The sequence below is a fragment of the Paramormyrops kingsleyae genome, chromosome 9 (assembly GCF_048594095.1).
Source record: "Paramormyrops kingsleyae isolate MSU_618 chromosome 9, PKINGS_0.4, whole genome shotgun sequence".
Taxonomy (NCBI): Eukaryota; Metazoa; Chordata; class Actinopteri; order Osteoglossiformes; family Mormyridae; genus Paramormyrops; species Paramormyrops kingsleyae.
This window is the reverse complement of record NC_132805.1, coordinates 9,596,280-9,619,370: the sequence shown is the minus strand read 5'-3', so window position 1 is coordinate 9,619,370 and position 23,091 is coordinate 9,596,280. Positions and strand designations below refer to the sequence as shown.

Sequence of the window (23,091 nt, the reverse complement as noted above, 5' to 3'; positions counted from 1 at the left end):
GTTAGCCTGATTCTGTCTGACCTGATCTTATCTGCTCTTATCTTAGTGAAAGATAACAGGTCTAACCATTTTCCTGCTGTCACCCAGCTAGATAGAACAGGTTGTGAAACCCATTAAGCATTTTTGGAGCAACTTCCTATGCTTTACTGTGGCCCCCCTCCCTTCCTGCCACCATGTTAAAATCCTGGTCCAGTGCAATTAAATGTAATTAATGAGCCAAAACCCCTCCCCACTGCTTTAACCCCCTTCCCATCCAATCGGGCCCCTGATGCATTGTGCATTGCATGGTGTTGTAGTTGTTCTAAGCTGCAGAGGAGAATGTAAACCTGATTTGTCTCTGTAGCATTTACAGACACAGGTGGATAAACAAACAAAAAAATGAATTTGAGACTGACAAAAAGGACTTGTTGTTGGGCTGAAGTCCAGGGGCTTCTGCTGAAAAGGGGTGTCACCTGTGTGATTAATAGATTTCTAACACCCCCCCCCCCAGTCATCTACACCATTGCAGACCATGGTCAGGAAGTCCACCCCTGAGAATCCCCAAGCAGGACAGGAAAGTGGACATCCCCACCCTTGTTCAGCATTTGATTGTGTCACAGGTCTTGGGGGGTCAGGGTGGTCCCCTGGTGGCTTAGTAGCATTAAGTTTGGACATCTCACTAAACATGACTGACAGCCATTGGGGAAAAATCCATACTCACTGTTACTTCTGTAAAGCGGCTCTTTGTATTTGGACAAACACTGTATAGTAGCATAGTCGGTCTATGCTGTTAAAGACCACGGAGGACACATCTTCCGCGGATCAGATCGCATTTGTTGGAAAGAGTAATCTAAGCCAGCAGTGTTTATTAATTCTGCTGACATTAAATCCAAATCTTGGCCTGTTTATAAATAAGATCTTTGTAGAAATACGAAAACATGACACTGAAAACCAGATTTTATTAGCAAAACATAATTGCACCAGTCTGGCTATTGGTTGTAAACATGAAAGCTCAAGTCAGATAAATGATGCCCGTATGCATAAAAAGCTTTTAAACAAATAAGTATTTTATCTTGCTGTCGAAACCGAGGGCATTTCGCCTTTGTCTCCGATATGGATAATGTAATAAGGACCTCCAGTGTTTCTTCTAGGGGCCTGATATTCCGGCGTAACCCGCGCGCACCCTCAAATACAAGCCAGACTTCTCAAAGATGGATATTTAAAAAAAAAAATCACGACACAGCCTATTCTACAGCACATGTGCCCACCTTGTCCATTATATCCTTTATAATTCATTATGAGATTTAAAGCATAAATAAAGCAAAGCATCATAACGCTACTTTAAAAACAATCCTTTGCCTTCTGTTGCTTAGAGACGAGCACAGAAATGTCCTTTTCAGAGGCAATGCATTAAAAACGTAAAGCGAAGGGTCTTGCAGAATCGATGGGGACTAAATTGGTAGTGTTTTAACATCGGTTATGTTCATTCAGAGTTCTAAATTTATGAAAGCATATCATATAGCCCATTCCTTTTTAACAACGAATTAAGAAATGATCGTCATTTATTTTCAGTTTTATTGGCATGTTTAAAGAAGTTAACAGCTTCAGCTGAACTTCGCCTGCGGCTTTCTGTTTTTACGTGGAGGTTTAAAATGTATTGATTTATCATAGAATTGTGTTGGGCTCATACCAAAGCATACAGAAAAAAAGTCAGTAGGTGCCTAGTAAGCGCGCCCACAACTCACGGCGGTAAATAGCACCGGCCTACTGAATTGTTTGTTCAAATAATACACTTAATTTCAACATGATTTACAGTTTTTATATTTACCAATATACTTTGATATTTTAAACTAATTAGGCCTACCTGTTGGACTTTCACAGAGTAACGAGCTTTTACTAAACCTGGTTTTCAATAATTATTTGGGCATTTCACACATTTTCCAGTGTATTTTATGTAGTGTTTTCCTTTTAGATTTTAAAGACAAATAGTTACTTTAAAAACAGGTTGCGATTCCGTAAAGCATTTACTTAATTGATGCTGGCTAACACAATATCAGTATTTACTTTTAAATTTACTTTTAAAAATCCTCGATTGGAACCAAAGCAAAATATCGTATTCATACCAAAAACATTTCGGTTTCAAATAAAAACTCGCTAGCTATTCAAATGGACTGGTTCGTCTTGATAGCCTATACATACCGTACATGCTCTCAAGCAGATTCGGTCTAACACTCACACAATTAAGTGTGTTGCCCTCCATTGTGTATGACCAGGCAACATGCAAACTAATGTAGCCTAATATCTGCTAGAAAAGGGAAGAGTGAAATCCTTGTTCAAAGTATCAAATGCATTAAGCTCGAAAGCTTCTCATATTCCAGAATAGCCGGCTGGCAAATAGACCAGACATCATCTTTTATTTAAATAAGGGCGAGCCAAAAAGACAAAGCAGTGAATAAATTACGACGACTGCCTGTAAGTGTTTTTTTTTTTTTTTAATATAAGACTCCCTGGTTGTTCGACACCTCCTTGTGACTCCCCACGCACAATATTCCCCAACGTCTGCAAACGGCGGCTACCCTGTGCAAAGTCACCTGCGAAGGTGACACTTTGTCATTTGCGAAGAAGCCCGAAGCGCTTTGAAGACGGTGTAACTTCATCCGAGTGACAGGTGGCGGCCCGCAAGTCACTCCAGACGCACACCGAGTGAGCACTTGGGTGGAGACGGACATGTCCCAGAATATTTCATTTTCATTAGCGTGCGTTTAGACAATTTAAAAAAATAATTGGTCTTGGTCATGTGGAAAAGACCGGGGCGTGCTTGGTTTGCCTAAGTGTATTAGACAGAGCTGTCATAGGAAAATTGTAAGAAAGGATAAACAGACCAGAATGGAATAGACGTTTCCGATAGTAGGCCTTCTCATCAGCACAATTCGCGGAGTCTGATGCCAAATAAAAATTAAGAAAAATATAAATGTAGGCCTAATTTCTTGACGGGCTACTTTTCAATGGAACTAATAGGCTATAAACATCCGTTTAAATTAATACGGAAGGATACCCCATGTCACGTAAAGCATGTATAGGTCTATGTCGTTTAGTACTGGGCTAATCAATTTCACCAAAAATCACGGCATAAATGATCGGATCTTTTTGTAGACACCTGTTTATAACATCAAAGTTCCACTTGGTCTTTCTTGGTCAGCGACACCTTATTCAACGATATGTCACTTGCTCTTTCTCGCCTGTCGTCACGCTGTCAATGCATTCAACGTGACATAAATCTCTTGATCTATTGCGCTACGTGATTAACATAATGATACAGACCAAGACTTAGCGGACCTTATCTGCGCCGAACCTCTAGTTGTGTCTAATCAATGCTGCATGACTTGCAGTTATTTCATTGATACTTGCACACTGCACAACGTTTCTTTATGCATCAACGAAACAATTTTAGCAACCATCCCGACCAGCCACCCCCCCTAAAAACAATCATGTCCTCGGTTTACAGCTGGTGCGTCGATGTAGATTGCAGTCGATAACCAACCACAGCTTCCGCGCGTGACTGACAGCGTGGGCATGAATTATGAGGGGATAATAAAAAAAGCTAATAAGTAATCAAAACCAACCAATTCAACCCCCTGGACCCCTTAAATGGGTGGAGACCTCACAACCCCCCCCCCACCCATGCTCAACCCAACGTTATGCCCTTGACTGACAGTAATAAGCGGCTCTCGAAGTCAAAGAAAGGCAAACACCACAGTGCAAAAGTCAAATGTTACAGTTCAAAAACCATAATATGACCGAAAGACGGGGTTCGGACTAAATTTAAGTCTAACTTATGTAGTTTGGTAATAACAGTGTCATTTGAATAAGAGAGGGATAGTGTTGTGGGCAGGAGCGTCAGAAATCTTGGGCCTCATGAAAGATTACAATTTTGCTCGCCCCCCCCCCCTTTTTGCGAAAAGGTAAAGCCCCTAACAGGGCCCCATGTCAGTGCTGGGCCCCTAGAATTGTTCTAACCTTTCCCCCCCCTGGCGGCGCCCCTGGTTGTGGGACAAAGGCCAGGCCACTGTCAATAAGGTGACAAGGTCATAACAAGGTAAGGCCAATATACAGGGAACTGTGAGAACAAGTCAGGCACGGGGAAAAATACGGGGGAAAAAAACCAAGAAAAGCTGTTTGCTGTAAAATAGGCTTAAGTGTGCTATTTGGCTGCCTTCCACAATGCATTGCCAAAACGCAACATTTAACATAAACACCTACATGTCTAACTGATAGATATTACACTGGAAACCCCGTTCACAGAGAATCGCCATAGGCGCTTTATCGGGGCTAAAGGACCTTTTAGGACCGAGTCCTCACCCCACGCCTCTCACTATCCCCCTTCGCCGGGCGCCATACAATCAGCCTGCAAGGTGGATGAGCTCCGCCTCCGAAAAGTAGGAGAAATGGTACAATAAAGACAAACATTCGGGATGCTGGGCGGATTGCGAGCATAATCATGTATATCAACACAACGATTTCGGAGAGCGCACGTAGACTGGGGGCGGGGGTGCGGGGTGGAAAGCCCGGATGAAGCCTTCGCTCTTCGTCGTGGCTCTCCGTCCACAAGGCAGCGCAAGAGCGGGGAGAGAGCAGGCTGCTTGGAGCGGCTCGGGCAAGGGGGCGATCCGCTGATGCTTCTCCGCTTTTGACAATTCAACAAATGGGAGCCCCCATCCATCCGCTGTGCAGAGTGATGGGATTGACTACCAGAAAGAACGACTCGGGAGGATTTGCAGGGGCAGTTTTTCCTCTAAGCGATTGAATCTGTTTTTCGCCCACGACTGTAAATGGTGGGCGCCGCTGCCGATGCTGGAACCGCTTTTTAAACTGGGGGATCGTCAAGCGGAAATCCAGCATTAGCTGACAAAGACACGTTTTCGGAGGCAGTTTTAGACCGTTCGGCGACAAGCGGAATCGGTGTTCGGTCGGTAAAGTGTTTCGTCCGTTGCGCATCCATTAACTGTAGCAAGTTTGCGAGAGACTGGGCATATTCGTTATGTCTCTACTGGTGGCTGGTCCCGACAAAAATAAATACGATCAAATACCTTTACAGTATTTACAGTAAATGAAGTAAAAATAATATTATACAGCGCAACTTAATTATCTTAAGTGAGAGCATCCGTATGGTCATCAGGTTTTGGTGGAATCTTCATAGGGTCTTGATTGATATATTCCTTATAAATAGTGCTTTAATTAAATAAAACTTCTTATCTTCACTCACACATATTGTGGGTCGTGTCTTGCTAATTAGCGTGTTTATACAGTATAACATTATTGCAGTTGGAAAAGAAGTATGCGTTACTTTCCGCAAACATGTAACAATTTTGTTTGAAATAAGTTTCGCATCAAGAGAATTCCGTTACATAAAATGGCGCAGAAATGGTGTTTATAGGCACCGATCGCGTATGTTATGGAGCTTCAAATGGATGTATTTTGGTGGAGGTGGGAGAATAACTCGTATGCGTGAAGTGTGGTGCAGAATCGCCTAACAGCAGCCCCTCTCTTCGGATCAGCAGGTCGGCATAGAAAGAGTTTCGCGTGTAGCTCGGGCGGATGAACAACTCGGCTTTACTTTTTCCTAGTAGTGTAATTCAGTAATGGCCAGGTTCCGTAAGAAAGCCTGCGTGGCTCTTTTTCTGTTTACGCTGTTCATTTTCGGCACTATGATGGGTCTGAGAACACTGAAGCCCAGCGACGGCTTCTCTGACCTGGCACCAGGGCTGGATCTCATGCCGATGGTCGGCGATAGGATGGAGCGGCGCTCGGCGTCCAAGGACGTGGTGGTCTCGCCGGGTCAGGTCGGAGCTGCAAGCAATACTAAAGTCGTCCTCCGCAATGCCGACCAGGAGAGAAACATATTCTACGACGTTCACATATTTTACTACGTGTGGTATGGAAACCCTCAGATCGATGGGAAATACATCCACTGGGACCACGTTCTCGTGCCACACTGGGACCCTAAGATTGCGGCCAGTTATCCGAAAGGACGCCACACGCCTCCGGAGGACATCGGCTCCAGTTTCTACCCAGAGCTGGGACCTTACAGCTCGAGGGACCCGGCCGTGCTGGAGTCGCACATGAAGCAGCTGGGAGCTGCGGCAGCAGGTACAGTATGAAGGTGCATTGGCGTTTCGCGCTGATTTGATAAACATCCAAAAAGCGCAGTTATAAATCACGGGGACTAGAAAATAAGAGCGCTTCGCGCGAGGTCCACCTACAAACGGGCCGACTCAGATCAAATTATAATGTAACTTTGACCGCTTAGTCGCTTGATGATGCTCTCTTAAGTGACGCTATAATTATTTTATAGTTCGCCATATAGAAGGAGCTAAGCGTTCAGATCCTTCACGCTGTGATTCAGGACCCAGAGAGAGGACAGCTCCTGATATCTGATGACCAGTCAAAAGCAGATGTTGAAGGAGTGTGAAATCACCATCACCTTAATTTGTATCAGAAAACTTATTTTCTTTTTGAAGTGAATCCAGTTACTTCTGTGTTTTTGTTTATGTAAAGAAATTGTTTTCTAAAACGAGAGGATCTTGCATTCACACTAGTCGTTTTAAAGAAATGGTGAAGGTGACAATTATGGTGTTAAGCTCTGGTGCAAGGTAACCAGGGCAACTGCTTTAAGCTTTCCTGTTTGCCTTTGTGTACAAGGAGAGCTGTTTGGTGGGCCTGGGGCTCTCGCACAAGGACACATGTTCGGAACTGGCGGGACTGTAGCTGAAGTAGGACTGATGACCACAATCTTATTCTGAGGCAACCACCCCCCTCCCCCCCACCCAGACCTATAACAGCTATAAAATTAAATCCTGAGTGGAACACTGTTTTCCCGTTTCTTACTCAGAGGGCTATTTTTGCTTCTCTAGAGGTCTGCCCCAGAGATAACACCATTAGCACAGGTATGGGGGCAACTCAGGGGCGTATCTCAGGACAATTAAAGAGGGCGAGTGATGTTTCCAGGACCCAGGGCAATGGACCCAGAGCCCTTGGCCTGTGCACTTGCAGCCATTGGCTCCGTCGTCAAAGCCCAGCCCCGGAAGCAAGGGTGCGGCCAGTTTTCCGCACTAGGTGACAGATGGAGACCAGGAAGACACCCCTGGGAGCGCAGGGTGAGGAAGAATCCCAGTTAATCTGAGCAACTGGCACCGGCAGCCACAAAAAAAAAAAAAGAAAGAAAGAAAAAAATCCGTAAGCTTCTGTAATGTGAGGGATTTGGTGGGGCTGGTGGCCCAGTCACGAGTGCTGGATGTGGTGTGACCAAGAGGCTGTCCGTCAGCACTTGTGTGCCCCTGTCCATCCTGCTGTAGCATGTTACTTACAGGCCACATTAACCCTGGAGAATTACGAGCTGTTGTGTGTACCTGCTGTGTTGAAAGGTGCCTCTGTGACAGTGACAGAAAACCTCTGTATATTATCCTGTAAGGACTGTGAAGATGGTTCTAAGTCAATGGTGAATCAATAGGTTAAATGATGCACTTCTCTGGCCCGGGTTGCCATCACACATTCTGCGGATAGGACACTGGAGCAGCCGTTCCTCTAGGAGGGTGAGGTCGAGGCGTTCTGACTTGGTGGGGCCTTGCCGCCATACAGGGGTTCTGGTGCTGTCCTGGTACCCGCCGGGGCTAGCAGACGACAACGGGGAACCGATGGAGGACCTGGTACCTGCTATCATGGATGCGGCTCACAGACACAGCATTAAGGTAAGATTGAGAGGGGGGTGAGTTGTGGAGAGGGGACAGAAATAGGTGAGATTCAAAATGTTAACCTGCAGCTCAGGATCAGACTGTTAACCTGCAGTTCAGGATCAGACTGTTAGCCTGTAGCTCAGGATCAGACCATTAGTCTGCAGCTCAGGATCAGACCATTAGTCTGCAGCTCAGGATCAGACCATTACCCTGCAGCTCAGGATCAGACAGTTAGCCTGGAGCTGGGATTCAAACCATTAGTCTGCATCTCAGGATCAGATAATTAACCTGCAGTTCAGAATCAGTTGCTATATGAGATGCAGAATTAGGCCATTCATTTGCAGCTCAAAATCAGACCATCTGTAGCTCAGGAGCATTGTTAACATGCAACTCGGATCAGAATTTTGTGAAACAATTTTTAGTTTTGTAGAAGAAACATACCAAACTTGATTTCAGGAGCTGAGTATCAGTGGCAGGCCTGTTAATTAGCATCAACCTGCCATCTGACGCAGGCCAGGACTGCAGGGCGTCGCACGCTGACAGGAGAGGCAGCCTCTGGAAAATGTTTCATATATTTATCTGTCTGTGTAAAGGAAGTCAGTAACTCACTGTCTTTTTTTAGGACTAATGTGGCCTGCCTTTGTCATGAATCCGAGAGGCCTGATAACCTAATTCCTGTGACTGTCTATGTCCTGTTTTCTGGCACCTTCTGGCCCTGGCTACGACATTAGCATTACTTGCTTCATTGTTATATGCTAGACATTAAGGTGTGTTAGAATAACATGCGGACCCTGGGCATCACAGTGTGTTAGAGTAACGCACTGACCCTGGGCATCCTGGTGTGTTAGATTAACGCACTGACCCTGGGCATCCTGGTGTGTTAGAGTAACGCACTGACCCTGGGCATCCTGGTGTGTTAGATTAATGCACTGACCCTGAGCATCCTGGTGTGTTAGAGTAACGCACTGACCCAGGGCATCCTGGTGTGTTAGATTAACGCACTGACCCTGGGCATCCTGGTGTGTTAGAGTAACGCACTGACCCTGGGCATCCTGGTGTGTTAGATTAACGCCCTGACCCTGGGCATCCTGGTGTGTTAGATTAACGCCCTGACCCTGGGCATCCTGGTGTGTTAGATTAACGCACTGACCCTGGGCATCCTGGTGTGTTACAGTAACGCACCGACCCTGGGCATCCTGGTGTGTTAGAGTAACGCACTGACCCTGGGCATCCTGGTGTGTTAGATTAACGCACTGACCCTGGGCATCCTGGTGTGTTAGATTAACGCACTGACCCTGGGCATCCTGGTGTGTTAGAGTAACGCACTGACCCTGGGCATCCTGGTGTGTTAGAGTAACGCACTGACCTGGCTGGGCATCCTGGTGTGTTAGATTAACGCACTGACCCTGGGCATCCTGGTGTGTTAGAGTAACGCACTGACCTGGCTGGGCATGCCTGGCCACTGCGGCAGCATCTATTTATTTCTTTTTAACGAGACGGGCACTGAGACGGGCACTGAGACGGGCACTGAGACGGGCACTGAGACGGGCACTGAGACGGGCACTGAGACGGGCACTGAGACGGGCACTGACAGCAGCCGATCACCAAGAGACATCGATCTGAGTTGGAAATGTTCTCTCTCATGCGAGTAGGATGGGGGGATCGGTGATCGACAGGGCTGATAAACCCCGCTGTCTCACTCCTCTCTGCCACACCCTTCTAATATCACCCAAACTCTGGCAGGTACTTACGTTTAAGGGGGACACAGAAGAAGTCATTATGGTCATTATGGTTTTTGGTCTTAGGTGAGAGCTCTCCGTTTGAGGGGACCTTGTTACCCTCAAGGGCATCTTCTTTTGTTCTTCCAGGTAATGCATTATGCATCGGGACAAAAGGAGAACACTTTCCTTACATGATTTCGGACTGGTCCCCTCAATGGCTCTTAAGGTGACTGCAAAGAGGGTCTTCCGTGAATCAGCGATGTTCCAGGCATTTTCTGGGGCGGGGGGAGGGGTAAAGATTCAAGAGGAGGATTCAGACGATCGACGATGCGGAGACTGATGCCAGCACGCTGGCATCGATATGTCACCCTCTCGCGTAACACGGGGCAGGTAACTCCAGGCGAGCTCGTTCAGAAGGAGGCGGGCTCATGGTGAGGGAGGGTTGGGAAGGTGGGGTGGGGGGGATGTCACCATGTCCATAGGCAGCTGTTTCTCTTGCACACCTGAATTCGGCAACAGCTAAGTGTATTCACCCCGCTGACCTTGTTTATGTCAATAACGCAGTATGCTATGGCTTGCCTCACCTCCGCATATCCGTCTTATACACATTTAGTTGCTAAGGAAACGTGTAACAAGGGGGCTTATATAACGGGGATGTTTTTCAGCATTTTATCCACTTATACAGTTGGATGCTCCACTGAAGCTGTGCAGGGCAAAGTAGCTTCTTTAAGTGTATGACAGGAAGCACCAGTCCTGGGACCTGAGTCCACAGAATGATGTCAACGGGGGGGGAGGGGGGGGTGAAAATGGCGAGTTGGCCGTCTGCAGGGATGTGAGCTGAATTGGGGATCCTAGGAACCAGGATGTGGAAAACCGACGACTTGCCACTTGCGCAGACGCCTGGAAGGATCTATAACGGCAGTGTGCCGGGAACCTGGGGGGCTTCCTCAGCGGGGGACCCCCCCCCAGCAGGATCCCAGCCATGCTGCAGAAATTAGCACCTTTTCTCTGCTGATCATTCAGACACCCGCCGTCCGAATGTGGGGAAGCGTAGACCTAGAGGGAATGGCCTCACTCACATTACACATCACTTATTTAAGCAACCGGCATTTTTTTACTTGAGATATTTGGGTTAAGTGGCATCCTGTGAGGAAGGGGACACCGGCGACCTGTCACCCTGAAGCCCATCTCCTTAATTAAATGGCGGTTTGGGATGCAAGCATGGAGTGACCCTGTTCCACTGGGGCTTTGGGGGGAGGCTGGAGGCTGCGGATAGCCCCGTCTCTCACCGCTTGTTAAACGCAGCCCCCCCCCCCACTGACCTGGTCCCCCCTACTATATACTTAAGTCCCGGCAGAAGAAAGAGCACTCCTGTCACTCCCGATATTTCAGCTGCATCCTCACGGCCATCGCTGCAGAAAGGAGGACACCCTGCGTTACGCTCATTGACCGCCGGCTGCTCGGAAAAAATGGAGCGGGAGAAAAAGCTAGAGCCAATTACAGCTTTAAATTGAAAATGCAAAGGCAGCGCCCCTCCCCCCCCCTCCCCCCACCCCACATTGAGCCAAGTTCCTGTCGCCATCACAGAGCGCCCAGGAAAACATCTTTATCTTCATGCTGGTCTCTCTTCATCACAGGCAACGCAGCTACATTATAAATCATAATGGCACCTGGGCATTAAGCGGAAAAACACCTGGTCCATCAAAATCCATATATTCCTGCTGAATCCCACAGCTGACTCAAGTAAACTGATGAGGTGAACATCCCATAATATGGAACAGGTGGCTGGCGTGGGGATTGGGTTTGGACTAAAATGGACTGTTAGAACTTCAGGAACTCTGCAGCTAAACAGGAGCTTTGGAGCTATTCAGCATTCTTTCACTGCATACCAATCTGATTAGGTAACTAAATATTACTATCAATTTGTTCCTCAGGGTTACACCAGTACTTCATTACACTGTCCCTGATGTCTGATTTTCTGCTCCACTCACTGATATAAGGAGACGGCTATGGTGTTACTGGGGGAGGGGGTTTTATTACCTGTGTCTGAGCGAGAGCTGGAGCTGCTGTCAACGCGACTTCTTCATCCTGCAGGAATTAAGTCCTTGAGCCACTTAAATGGGAGTCGTCAGGCTCTTATCACACACTGCAGGGGTGTGATCATCAGCCCAGCATTAGTGCAAACATCACTTCCTTTCATATTTAGCCCCCCGCACACGTTCTGTGTGGTATGACCCATGATGGTCACGTACTACCAGTCTTCCTGCATGGAGCCTCTGCCAGAACTCCATCAGCAGAGGTGGAAAGTTCAGGTCCAGAAAGTACAAATCCAGTCCAAGGTTTTGTTTCAACCAACCAGTTGAGTATAAAGAGTCAGAGTTGCAGAGTACTCAACTGGTTGGTTGAAACAAAACCTTGGACTGGATTTGTACTTCCTGGACCTGAACTTCCCACCTCTGTCCATCAGCATGACCTCTTGGTGATAAAAATTTGCCAAGTGGGGGCTGGGGGGGGGGTTATCGATGATTCTGAGGGGGCTCCACCGGGCCTGAGTGGTGGCCGCAGAAGCTTGGCTGTTCCTGTAGCTCCTGTAGCCCAGCAACTACTGGGATACCATCCAGAGCATAGTGCTAACAATGCAAAAGTTGTGGGTTTAAATCCTAGGGGGCATGCATAAATTGCAGACCTTCCCTCTACTGGATAAAAGCACGAGGTAGATGAGGTGTTGTGTGCTACCTGACCAGGTCACATGGCGTGCTGCTCTTAACCACAGTGATGCGGGAAGACCTCCTCTCCATCGTGTGACCTCGACATGCCGACGCAGTGCCCTACGGCTGGCTCCCGTACACAAAGAACCGCGGGTCTCAGATCACGCTGGGCCGAGTCGGATGAACAAACACGCACGACGGGGCAGGATGCAAGTGCGCGGCTCACCTGCGGTTCTGCCTGACGCCCCTGATTACCGCAGGAAGTGCAGCCGCTGCCCCCGCCTGCAGAGAGGATGCCTCTCAGGTGATGATCACCTTTCACCTGACCGGTAGGTGAGGCTTTGCTGCCTCTCACTGAGGACTTTTCACGCTCACACGGGCTTGCTGTTCTCTGCATCTCTTGTCGTGTCTATTCAGTTTTCTAACTACGACCTCATAGCTTGGTGGCTCAGTAGCACTGTGACTTCACACCTCCTGGGTTCCCTGGGTTCGAATTGGGCCCCCAGTTCTGCGGATTTGCAGTGTTCCTCGGGTACTTTAGCTGTATCTCACAGTCCAAAGGCGCCCCCTTTAGGTGAATTAGTGTCTCTACATTGCCAGAGCAAGAGTATGTTTGTAATGGATTCCCACCCAGAACGTATTCCTGTGCTACCTGGGATAGGCTCCAGGCTCCAGATAATCCGTCCATATTCCGACTGCTCCTGGTGAAGCTTGTGGCAAGGCTCTCCGTAGGTGGCATGAGAATCTGACAGACAGAAAGCTTCCAGAGAGCCGGCGAGGAGAATGTAAACAGGGATCTCCTCCCAACGTCATCTGCGGACATGCGGGCCCGAGACTGGCAGGGCGCCCTCCCGCCGCGTGCCGGACCACATCTGCCCATGAGTCGGGCTCCCATCTTAGGCTTGTTTATTCCGGACACATTAAAAGCCCCACTGTCCATCACACGCCCAGCCTCTGCAGTCTCGATCCATTAGCACTCTTATCTCCCGCCGTTGCCGTGACACCCAGGACCCTCGTCTGCTGCCGAGCTCGGCGTTGCCCCAGCAACCCTTTATACACCACCCCCCTCCCTGCCACGCTCCCTCTTTTTCCCATTCCGGCGTGACCCCTCTGCTTCCCTGTGCAATGGAGCTGTTCTCCCCCCAGAACCAAGCAGAACCGGGCCAATGAACCCAAAACAAGGTGGCTGGTGGACGCCAGGCCAAGGGGCCTTAGTGCCTGCTTGGGTGGAAACACACCCTGGGGGCTACTATGAGACTGTGGGTCTTTAATGGGGGGGGTCGTTAAGGCACTTTTTTCAAATGGGTGGTGGAATTGCCCAGCCAGAGATTTCTGAAGCGACAGTGCTTGGCAAGCCGCCATGTCTTGACCCTTAGTGAGTCTCGCTAATCGCTAACCACTGGCAAATGTCTGTAATTAACCAAGGAAAGCGGTGGCAGGAGCGTGCCTGGGCCTCAGCGCTGGTACTCAGCTCCCAAGCTCGGACCCATTATCTCGTCAAGAAGCTCTTTCCCGCTGCAGTTTATGGCTGCACCCCTCCCCTTCGCGCCCCCGCCGCCGTTCTCCCGGGATCGCCGTCTCGCCGACATCCCTCATGTATAATTCACTGCCGCGGTCAGTCAGCCGTCGGGAGCGAGTTTGCCGCAGCCCTGTCTCCCGTCTTTGGGATACCGCCGCCGGAATTGAGAGTGTTTTAGTGCTTAAACTGAACACATTCTGCCAAAGGGATTTCACCCGCTAATGCAGATGGACGCGTTTCACCGAAGCTGCCGGTCTGTGTCTCTCTCTGGCAGAGAGAAAGGGAAGTGGCCCAAGCCTGCCGGGCGACCTCCTGTGGATCGGACAGGCCTCGGAAGCCGCGGTATGGTGGGGGGGGCGCTTACAATTTAAGCCAAACGGCAGGTCGGCCTCTCAGCTACACAGCTGCACGGGGCAGATGCCTGACAGAGGATCCGCTTGATAGGACCTTGGACCTTGCAGTCACAGTGACACCAACGATATCGTCAGCAACACACTAACGGTAAAACGAGCCATTTGGTAAATAAGAGGCTGCGTCTGCATCCGAGCACCAGTGACGCATCACCAGAGCCCGTTTAAATCTGCTGCCGCGTTAAATCACACCTGGGGCGGGGAGGGTATGTCTAAAGGGTTTGTATAATGCAGCTGCCTGCCCCCTCCTAGTTGTTTGGGAGGGTGGAAAAGCATGAGACGGGTGGGGGTGGGGTAGGTAGAGGGGGGAGCTGTAGATTCAATTAGACCTAATTACCTGCAATGGCTGCATAATGAGCGGCTAATGAGTCCCGGCTCCCAGGCTGCTGTGGACCTTGATGAGCTATAAATTCAAATGAAAAGGCCCGGTTTATACATTACAGCTTTCCTGGTTCTGACCCTAAGCACAGGGGTACTTTGGGGAGGGGGGTTGGGGACATTCCTAATCTCAGTCCCAGACCTTAGTGTGATTTTCTTAACTGCTATGTTCCCTGCTGTCAGTGCTTTTATTTTAGATGTTTGTTAAAGACTGACAGATATTGGGCAAAAGATTCAGATACAATGATTCGTAATAACGAATGCACGCACTACTTACTGATGCGTGTAAACATTGCACGGCTTCGGCAGTTTGTCAGCTTGAGCTACAGTACAATACCATATGTAGTTACTTTTATTACTATGGTGTTATTAGTGCTCTGACTTCCCTACATATTTGACTTAAATACAGACTTCGGGAACGGACCTTGTTCGTAACTCGGGTTTGCCTGTACGAGTCGCGTAATGGGTTTGCCAGCAATTTGTAGCCTGACCAGAGGCGGACATTTCAGGTCCAGAAAGTAAAAATCCAAACCAGGATTTTGTTTCAACCAACCCGTTGAATATAAAGAGTCACAGTCACAGAGTACTCAACTGGTTGGTTGAAAGAAAATCTTGGTCTGGGCCTGAAATGTCCGTCTCAGCCTGACGGATATCCGTCACCTGGCTGCAAAGAGGAACGAGATAAAATTGTACATGACAGATAAACAGCGAAAGTGTGATTGGTGTCTCAACAGGAAGGGAAGTGCGAAGGTGTTAATACCCCATCTACTGTTGGTTTTGGATGATTAATTATTTTTTTTTTCTTGTACTCGGCATGTAAGACCTCTGGCACCCTGTATTCTCTCATTTTGAGTGGTTTGACCTGCTTGATTCCGAACGACCCTTTTTTTTGTGTGATTTCCTCCCACAGACTGATGATGTGTTTGCCTGAAATGTGTGAGTGCCCAGGGTAGAATGGCACCCTTCCAGAATGTTCCCCTGCTGCTTGGGACAGGCTCCAAGCTCACCCTGACTCCATCCTGCATGGGCGGATGAATATGACAGCAGCTCATAACAGAGGTTGACCCACAGTCGTTCCTGGTTGTCTCCACAGGTGGCCTTCCACATCCAGCCTTACAAAGGACGGACGGACCACACCGTCCACGAGAACGTCAAGTACATCATCGACAAGTAGGTGCTTTGCTACCGGGTAACTTTACTTTATCCTACCAGCCCCAAACTGATCAGGTGTGAGGGACTGCAATATCAACGGAGGCAGGTAGGGGGCAGTAAGTCCTCGGTCTGAGTGAAAGCCAGTGCCTAACTGTCACACTGAAGTCCACACACCAGTTGTATCACTATGGAGAAGATATTGCTGGGGTACTCGTGTATTTTTCAGTTTTGGGGTGAGCTGCCCCTTTAACTAACATGACGTAGGTGTTGACCTGCAGGTGGTCCTTCCCATGCTAGGGGATTGGAAGCTACGCTCTAGTGGCATCTTGGCAGTTCTTTTTCAGTACTACATGGCAGAACGAGAAACACACACTCTGCTGCTTTTCTGAGCTTTGTTGATCTGTGGATAGCAGAAGTTCCATGCGGTCCATGCTGCAGGTAGAAATGATGTGTTATATGTTTCATGGCCCCAAGGCCACTGGGACCAATGATTTATGGCTTAGCGGGGATCCTGGGTCTGCCCTTATTTCAAATCATGCTGAAGGTGCAGAGTCACTCTTATCTGTGTTTTTGGGTTTGGGTATACAAAAGAATTAACCTTATTTTTTTATTTCCAGAGCTTCTAGATATGGGGGAAGTCTGTGGTTCCGCAGATTAGGATTTTGCACTTGTGACTGGAATGTCGCAGGTTCAAATCCCAGGGTCAGCAGAGTAATGTCACCATTGGGCCCTTGAGCAAGGCCCATAACTCTAGTTGATCCAGGGTCCTAACCCTGCTCCCTCATCCTCATTTGTACATTGCTGTGGGAAAAAGTGTCTTCTAAACAATGTAGAAGTATTATGTCAAAGACATGAATGATCTGATTTACCTGTCACCCTGTCCAGGTATGGGAATCATGGGGCCTTCTACCGATTCAAGACCAGCACAGGCAAGATCCTGCCCATGTTCTACATCTACGACTCGTACCTGACGACACCAGAGTCCTGGGCCAACTTGCTGACTCCCTCGGGCTCACACAGCCTGAGGGGCGGGGCCTACGATGGGGTCTATATTGGGCTTTTGGTGGAGGAGCGCCACAAGCATGACATTCTGGCCAGTGGCTTCGATGGCATGTACACCTATTTTGCCTCCAATGGCTTCTCCTTCGGCTCGTCTCACCAGAACTGGAAGGCAGCAAAGGCCTTCTGTGACAGCAACAACCTGCTATTTGTGCCCAGCGCCGGGCCGGGCTACATCGACACTAGTGTGCGGCCATGGAACAACCACAACACCCGCAACCGAGTCAACGGGCGCTACTACGAGACGGCCCTGCAGGCAGCGCTTTCTGTGCGGCCTGAGATCGTCACCATCACCTCCTTCAACGAGTGGCACGAGGGCACACAGATCGAGCGGGCTGTACCCAAAAAGACGGTCTCTCGCCACTACCTGGACTACCAGCCACACAGACCCGACCTTTACCTAGAGGTCACCCGCAAATGGGCCGAGGAGTTCAACAAAGAGAAGGAGCAGTGGCTCATGTGAGGGTTGTCCGGCTGATGCACACATCACCAGGGCCTGGGTGTTCCTTCCAAACATGCTGATGTTCAGACTTCAGATCTCAAGTCCTCCTTGATAGACGTCGATTCACATGACTTGTTGGGAGGTCGTTGGCGACTTCCAGGAAACTCCCTATTTGCACCAGATTATTCAGACATCCTCCATCTCTAAAACATGCCAAATCTGGGACTTAGCAGCTCCTGCTTGCCCAGTCTTTCCATAATGAGTCAGAAGGTTCCAGACCAGAGACAAATCTTGCTCTTGTTCTGATCTTTTGGACCACACCTTGCACCCTGTGCTCTGCCAGAACCTTCCCTGGTTCCCTCCCTCCAGCTTCTGAGACAGTAACTATACGCAGAGAAACCGCTCTGAATGGGGGTGGGGAACCACGTGACTAACAATACTCCATTCTGCCACCCTGCCTCTCATTCAATCCCAAAGAGTGAAACTGCAGAACAACATACCCCCCTCAGTCACAGCGGCCCCCAGCATCAAATAAAATCTCTCTCCCGATACTTATTGAGACATTTCACCACTCTCCACCATGTCAGCCATGCTGCTCTGGGAGCAACAGCTGGAATGAGGATACTTACATCTGCCAAGACGGAAACGCATACGGCTGTGACCTCTGATAAGTATCTGTTTAACCCTCCGATGTGATCTCTATCACTGACACTAGAAGTAATTAATTTGATTGCAAAGCAATCCCTGGAATCAGTCTGCACAGCCTGAAATGGGCAAGGTTCCTTTATATGCTCCTGCAGGTAACAAACCACTTTCAGAATGCCTGGTCACACAGTCAGTCTTCTTCAGAGCAATGAACTTCTATTTTTTTCCCCCCCTTCCAGGCAGAGACCTTAATTTTCACCTTCAGGTTAATTGTCAAGCAGATGCTTTTGTCAAAAAGTCAAGTACAAGTGAGCAAAGTCTTGGGTCAGTAACCAGGGTCAGCCAACATCCCTGGGCAGTTGGGGTTAAGGGTCTTGCTCAAGGGCCCAGCGGTGATCTGATGACTCTGCTGGCCATGACCTTTCAAACATGGACATGGATTCTGGACCTGCTGAGCTGTACCCCAGCCATTTGAGAATGACAGCCAGAGAAACAGGAAGCACCTTCTAACTCAGCCAGTCCCTGTCAGTCTCTGCTGAATAGATGGACCAGAAAAAAAAGCAACAACAAACTCAATCACATTTAATTCGGATTTTTTAGGTTTGAGTTAAAAATGACCCAGATCTTCAAGGGTGGGAGAATAATGCAGAGGATAGCTTTGGGGTGTTTAGGGAAGGTGTTCGGAACATGCTGAACACACTGTCTTTGCTTGTCAACGGGTGGATGGAGAGGATCGTTTTTCTGCTGTGTCACCTTTTCCAGAGGGGCAGGAAGCCCCAGCAGGAGTAATAGAAGCTTTTGTCTACAGTCCGCCACTCGTTCAGAGAGTCTCTGCCCGCAGTAGTAGGCCTGGGTCCATTGATTCAAGCCGGTCGAGGAGACGGCGAGGTGTGGTGATGTGGTGGGACAGAGGTGCCCGAGAACCGCAATCCATTACAAAAACATCAAGAAAAATAATTTATTAAAAACAGTTTGGTTTACATCAGCCCAGACACTGTAATAATAAACAGGCCACTGAGCCCCCTTGGGGATTCTACTTAACAGAACATTCGTAACATCAGCTGAAACCAGCCAATCGCTGCTGCACTCAGCTGAAGGGGTGTGGCCTTTATGCTTTATAGGTTACTGACATCACACCTGACCAATAAGCCGCCAACTTACCCCCCACATTTCCCATCAGCTGGGAAAGCAAGGGGGGGGGGGCAAAACCCATTATGAAAGAATACAAAACAGCTGTAGATCACTTACAGTGGAAATGTCAAAAAAAATTTACACTTCAAGCTTTGAGCAACACCTCAACTCAACAGACCTGAGATTGGTGACTGACACCACCAGAAATTAATGAAAACCGTACACCCCACCTGATGAAGGAATGCACACACACATCAGGGCTGACCCAGAAAGAACAGCTCCCCCTGACCCCACCCACTTTCAAAGCCACACCCCCAGTTCCACATCATGGTGGAAGCAAATATCGGTTCAGTCACCCCCATCCCAATTCCTGTTCCACCTGATCAGTCCATATCTCTCCTCCAGGAGGGTGACGGTGGGGGAGAGGGCACTGCAAAAGAGGAGGGGGGGGGGGGTGCAGTTAGGAGAGGACAGATTTTAAAGTTTACACCATGACACAGTCCAAGCAGCGAGAACGAGGCTTTACACCACAGTAAACGCTACTGCATTATTTTTACGCTGGTGACCAGATTAGTTACCGGACTAGGGACTAGGGCTGCATATAAATGTGACACGTCCACATTCATTTCAAACATTGCGGTCATCAGAGGGCACCAAAACGAAAGTCGTGATGCCCTGCGCGGCCTGTGGGGCACGGAGATGGTCTCTTCCACTGACATGAGTGCCTAGCAGCCCCCGGAGAGATTCCAGCTACAGGCTGAGGAGGACCGGGGCTTCCTCAGAGACAGAGCGGTGCATCGAGGGCTCGCAGGAACATCCTACACAGCCCAGGCTTTCCCGATACCCACCAGCCCGGTCGTATGATGCAGTATTTGCCTGTGGCGGAGAGGTCAACCACGGTCGACCCCAGACGTGACTGTGGAGTCTGATCCCCGATGGGGCCTCCGTCGACCACCACGGCCAGCCTGGACCACAGCTCCTGAAACTCCTGCAGAGAGAATGAGATTGTGAGCAAAATGCTCCTCGGGGAGTTCTGCAAAATCCCCTGAAATCCCACCTGGAACAAAAGCTGAATACATCATGGGTAAAGATTTAAGCAGAAAGGAGGTGACAGAGCAACAGCACTGAAAGGGTCTGACCTTTCGGGGGAGGGACACGACTGCCTAGCTTACAGACTCTAATCACACCAGTGTTTGGGCAGCTCATTCGCTCCCAGAAGGGATGGGAACTGAACTCAAGGTCATGGGATATGGAACGGTGTGAACAAAATCGGGCCTGTATTGGAGCGCGTAAGCCTTAGTAAAAGACGCTTGATAGATATTCTTAAAATTGGCAGAATCTTTTTATTAGTGTTTCCATGATGAGCGAGAGTCACGCAAGCGATGTAAATAATGAATTTCCTTAAATAAAAATTGCTCTTCCACTGTTGGGAATTGCGGTCACTTTCCCCCCCCGTCACATTCCAGGCTGTAGGGAATCTTTTGGACTCACGTGCACGGCGACGGTGCTGGTGTGGGAGGTGACGTTGGCGCTGGTGAGTGCCAGGGGTTCGCCGCACATCTGGGACAGCTGGCGGATGAAGGCGTGGTCTGGGATGCGCACGCCAACCAGCTGAGGGGGGGGGGGGGGGTCAAATACAGCAACTCAGAGCTGCGTCCACAACAATCTTCACAATGCACAAAGTCCCGGTTGGCTAATGAATCTCTACCAAAGCTTAATTCAGTTTACTTTTAAGGCAATTTAATTCATGAGTCATTTAAGAGCATTAACATTGAAGACTGGCCTTGGGGTAACTGTGTCCCCAGAAGGGAAAGTAGAGGCTTACAGAAGTGAAGGGGTTGAGGTCTTGATTCAGCTTGTCAGATCTCTCCATGACCAGCGTCACCGGGCCTGGCAGCAGGTCCCTCAGCAGGGCCTCGGGGACGGTTACCTTACAGCACCTGAAGTGCGGGAGCAAGCGCATTCTGAACAGGGGGGCCCGACAGGCTCAGCGCCGAACGGGAAATCGGCAGCGGTGCGTTGTTGGTGTAGCGTAAAGCTGCTCGTGTTAAACAGTGACTGCGAACCTGTCCTCCAATCCACCAATAAAAATAACAGATTATCTGAATATTTGAAAACCTGACTCCACAAACAGGAATCTGACCAGAAGCGAAGGCTGGTCCTGCTACAAACAAAAAAGGCATCCAGCCATCCATATTCCAAACCGCTTATCCTTCTGGGTCGCGGGGGGTCCGGAGCCTATCCAGGAAGCTACGGGCACGAGGCAGGGAACAACCCAGTACGGGGGGGGGGGGGGGGGGGGCAGCCCATCGCAGGGCACACTCACATACCATTCACTCACACATGCACACCTTTGGGCAATTTAGTAACTCAAAAAAGGCATTAAATACATTTTTTACATAGTTTTTTTTATTTAGCCATTTTAAATTGATTGAAGACCAGCTGTCATTTTTGTTGGAACAGCATAAAAGCACCACATTTCCCATCCTATATAAAGATCAGCATACAACTTATGTTTGCAGATTCTACCAAAGAATTGTATGTCAGTTTTCATTACTCTGAAACAGCAGAAACATATTGCATATGAGGCACACGCTAATCCGCCACTCCAACTGCAGGCTGTGGGGCAGACTGTTGGACCTACTTGTATACGTCTTCCACTTCGCCCACGCAGATAGCCAATGGCTTCCCACTGTGGCGTCCCTTGATGTCATACACCTTCCCGACAGCCTCCGAGTTCTGCGCCAGGCAGGCCAATCCATATATAGTGTCCGTCGGCACGGCGACCACTTGCCCCTCCTTCAAGGCCTGGACTGTGGTCTCCAGGATGCTCTCGGTATCTATGTGGCAACCAAACATTACAATTACAGCCCGGGAAACCTGCACTTCACCAAACATTACACCACACAGAAACAACAACAACAGTATTGCTGAACTATTGATTGGCCTGAATGTGTCAGTCCTAATCCAGTTACAAATACCAGAGTTAGCAGGTCAGGGTTAAACAAGCATCAACATCCATTTTAGACAATTAAAGAGTTTCAACACCCTGAAATAGTATGAAATAAGATTGCCAGTTTAAGAAACCACACGTCACACAAAGGCAACAGTGGTGTTTCACACCTGCAGGGTTAGTGGTTTGATTCCCTCTGGCTGACTGTGTTGCTTGCATGCTCTTCCAGTATTTGTGTAGGTTACCTCCTAAGAGGTTGCTTGGGTAAACTGCCCTTAACATTGGAGGAGTTACGAAGAGAAATTGCACATAACTTATATGCAGTTTGGCTGCTGATAGTCTAGACACGGAAAGGACGTCTCCATTTGGTATTGCTGAGTAACAGCAGGTCAGTTCTCGCCATTGGAATGGAACACATGTCTCTTTAACAGAAGATCGAGGTGTTTCCATGAGACGTAGGAGGGACTTGAACCACGTTATTCCACGATACGTCCCAGGAGGCTGACCTTAGCTGTAGTAATACCAACTTAGTCGTATAACAGAAGCTTATCTCAACATTCGGAAGCATACTTAATCGTAATTAAATCAAACACCTAGTTTTGCGAAGGTTCAAAGCTATAATAAATATCACATAACACACAGATTAAAGGCGTCAGCTGGCAAATTACACATGCCGTAATATCAATGTACGTTTTAAGTGAGACGTTCCTTAAAATAGGACACATTTAATTAATTGGTCAAAAGACATTCTGTAGTACGCCAAAACGGCAGAAAATAGTTCCTAGCAATTCGGATGTGTTAAAATTACAAAATGGGTTAGTTATTTTTAAAAACCGCTTTAAATTAATTAAAAATACAAATGTAATGGAACGACCGTCAAATTCCTGAACAACATCGGAGCAGGTAGGGATTGCTGAATTAGAAGGGGATCAACACCTTGCTCACCTTCGGGACAGACCCCCTCCAGTAAAGGCCCGTTAAACGCTCGCGGCCCCAGGCGCAGCAACCGGGTCCTCAGCTCCTTGCACATTACTGTGCTTTCCGCCTGTCGCTTAGTCCAGAAACGTTGAAATCGCGAAGGTGTTGCAATGTTAGCGACGAACCAGACCAGACGCATGTAGAAGGCGCCCGGTGAAAATGATCCATAAACCACGCTGTTTTCTGACGAAATCCATCGCAATGCACTTCCGGGTTTAGTTTCTTAAAGGGACAGGAGGCCGTAACACGCGCATATTAAACGCCAAATATGCCGTTTCACAACATT

At 48.6% G+C, this 23,091-nt stretch overlaps 2 protein-coding genes across 5 annotated transcripts; one reads left to right on the top strand and one right to left on the bottom strand.

Annotated features, from left to right (window-relative positions):
* The first annotated feature begins 4,593 nt into the window (after positions 1–4,593).
* Positions 4,594–18,585, top strand: maneal (mannosidase endo-alpha like). Its single transcript, XM_023821211.2, has 4 exons — positions 4,594–6,126; positions 7,615–7,724; positions 15,539–15,615; positions 16,483–18,585. The coding sequence occupies exons 1-4, from the start codon at positions 5,619–5,621 to the stop codon at positions 17,117–17,119; spliced, it is 1,332 nt and encodes a 443-aa protein (XP_023676979.1). The 5' UTR covers positions 4,594–5,618; the 3' UTR covers positions 17,120–18,585.
* A 102-nt stretch (positions 18,586–18,687) lies between these two features.
* On the bottom strand, positions 18,688–23,060 carry yrdc (yrdC N(6)-threonylcarbamoyltransferase domain containing). Of its 4 annotated transcripts, none has more exons than XM_023821212.2 (7): positions 22,764–23,060; positions 21,998–22,096; positions 21,519–21,714; positions 20,700–20,814; positions 20,366–20,485; positions 19,723–19,862; positions 18,688–19,304 (listed from the first exon to the last, which is right to left on the bottom strand). In XM_023821212.2, exons 1-7 carry the CDS (start codon positions 22,942–22,944, stop codon positions 19,223–19,225), a joined length of 933 nt encoding a protein of 310 aa, XP_023676980.2. In that variant the 5' UTR covers positions 22,945–23,060; the 3' UTR covers positions 18,688–19,222. The 4 variants fall into 4 exon arrangements, with proteins under 4 accessions (XP_023676980.2, XP_023676981.2, XP_023676982.2 ...); XM_023821213.2 differs by having other exon boundaries at positions 22,773–23,060; XM_023821214.2 differs by lacking the exon at positions 21,998–22,096.
* Positions 23,061–23,091: the final 31 nt, after the last annotated feature.

What these genes read in the sequence shown, in the direction of transcription:
- yrdc (XM_023821212.2), bottom strand. Translation starts at nt 22,944, where the DNA reads ATGCGTCTGGTCTGGTTCGTCGCTAACATTGCAACACCTTCGCGATTT. An exon ending in ACCTCAACCCCTTCACTTCT is followed by an intron (nt 20,486 to 20,699) that starts GTAAGCCTCTAC and finishes CCCCCCCCTCAG; the next exon opens with CTGGTTGGCGTGCGCATCCC. An exon ending in CCAGCACCGTCGCCGTGCAC is followed by an intron (nt 19,863 to 20,365) that starts GTGAGTCCAAAA and finishes TTCTCTCTGCAG; the next exon opens with GAGTTTCAGGAGCTGTGGTC.
- maneal (XM_023821211.2), top strand. Translation starts at nt 5,619, where the DNA reads ATGGCCAGGTTCCGTAAGAAAGCCTGCGTGGCTCTTTTTCTGTTTACG. An exon ending in CTCACAGACACAGCATTAAG is followed by an intron (nt 7,725 to 15,538) that starts GTAAGATTGAGA and finishes TTGTCTCCACAG; the next exon opens with GTGGCCTTCCACATCCAGCC. An exon ending in GTCAAGTACATCATCGACAA is followed by an intron (nt 15,616 to 16,482) that starts GTAGGTGCTTTG and finishes CACCCTGTCCAG; the next exon opens with GTATGGGAATCATGGGGCCT.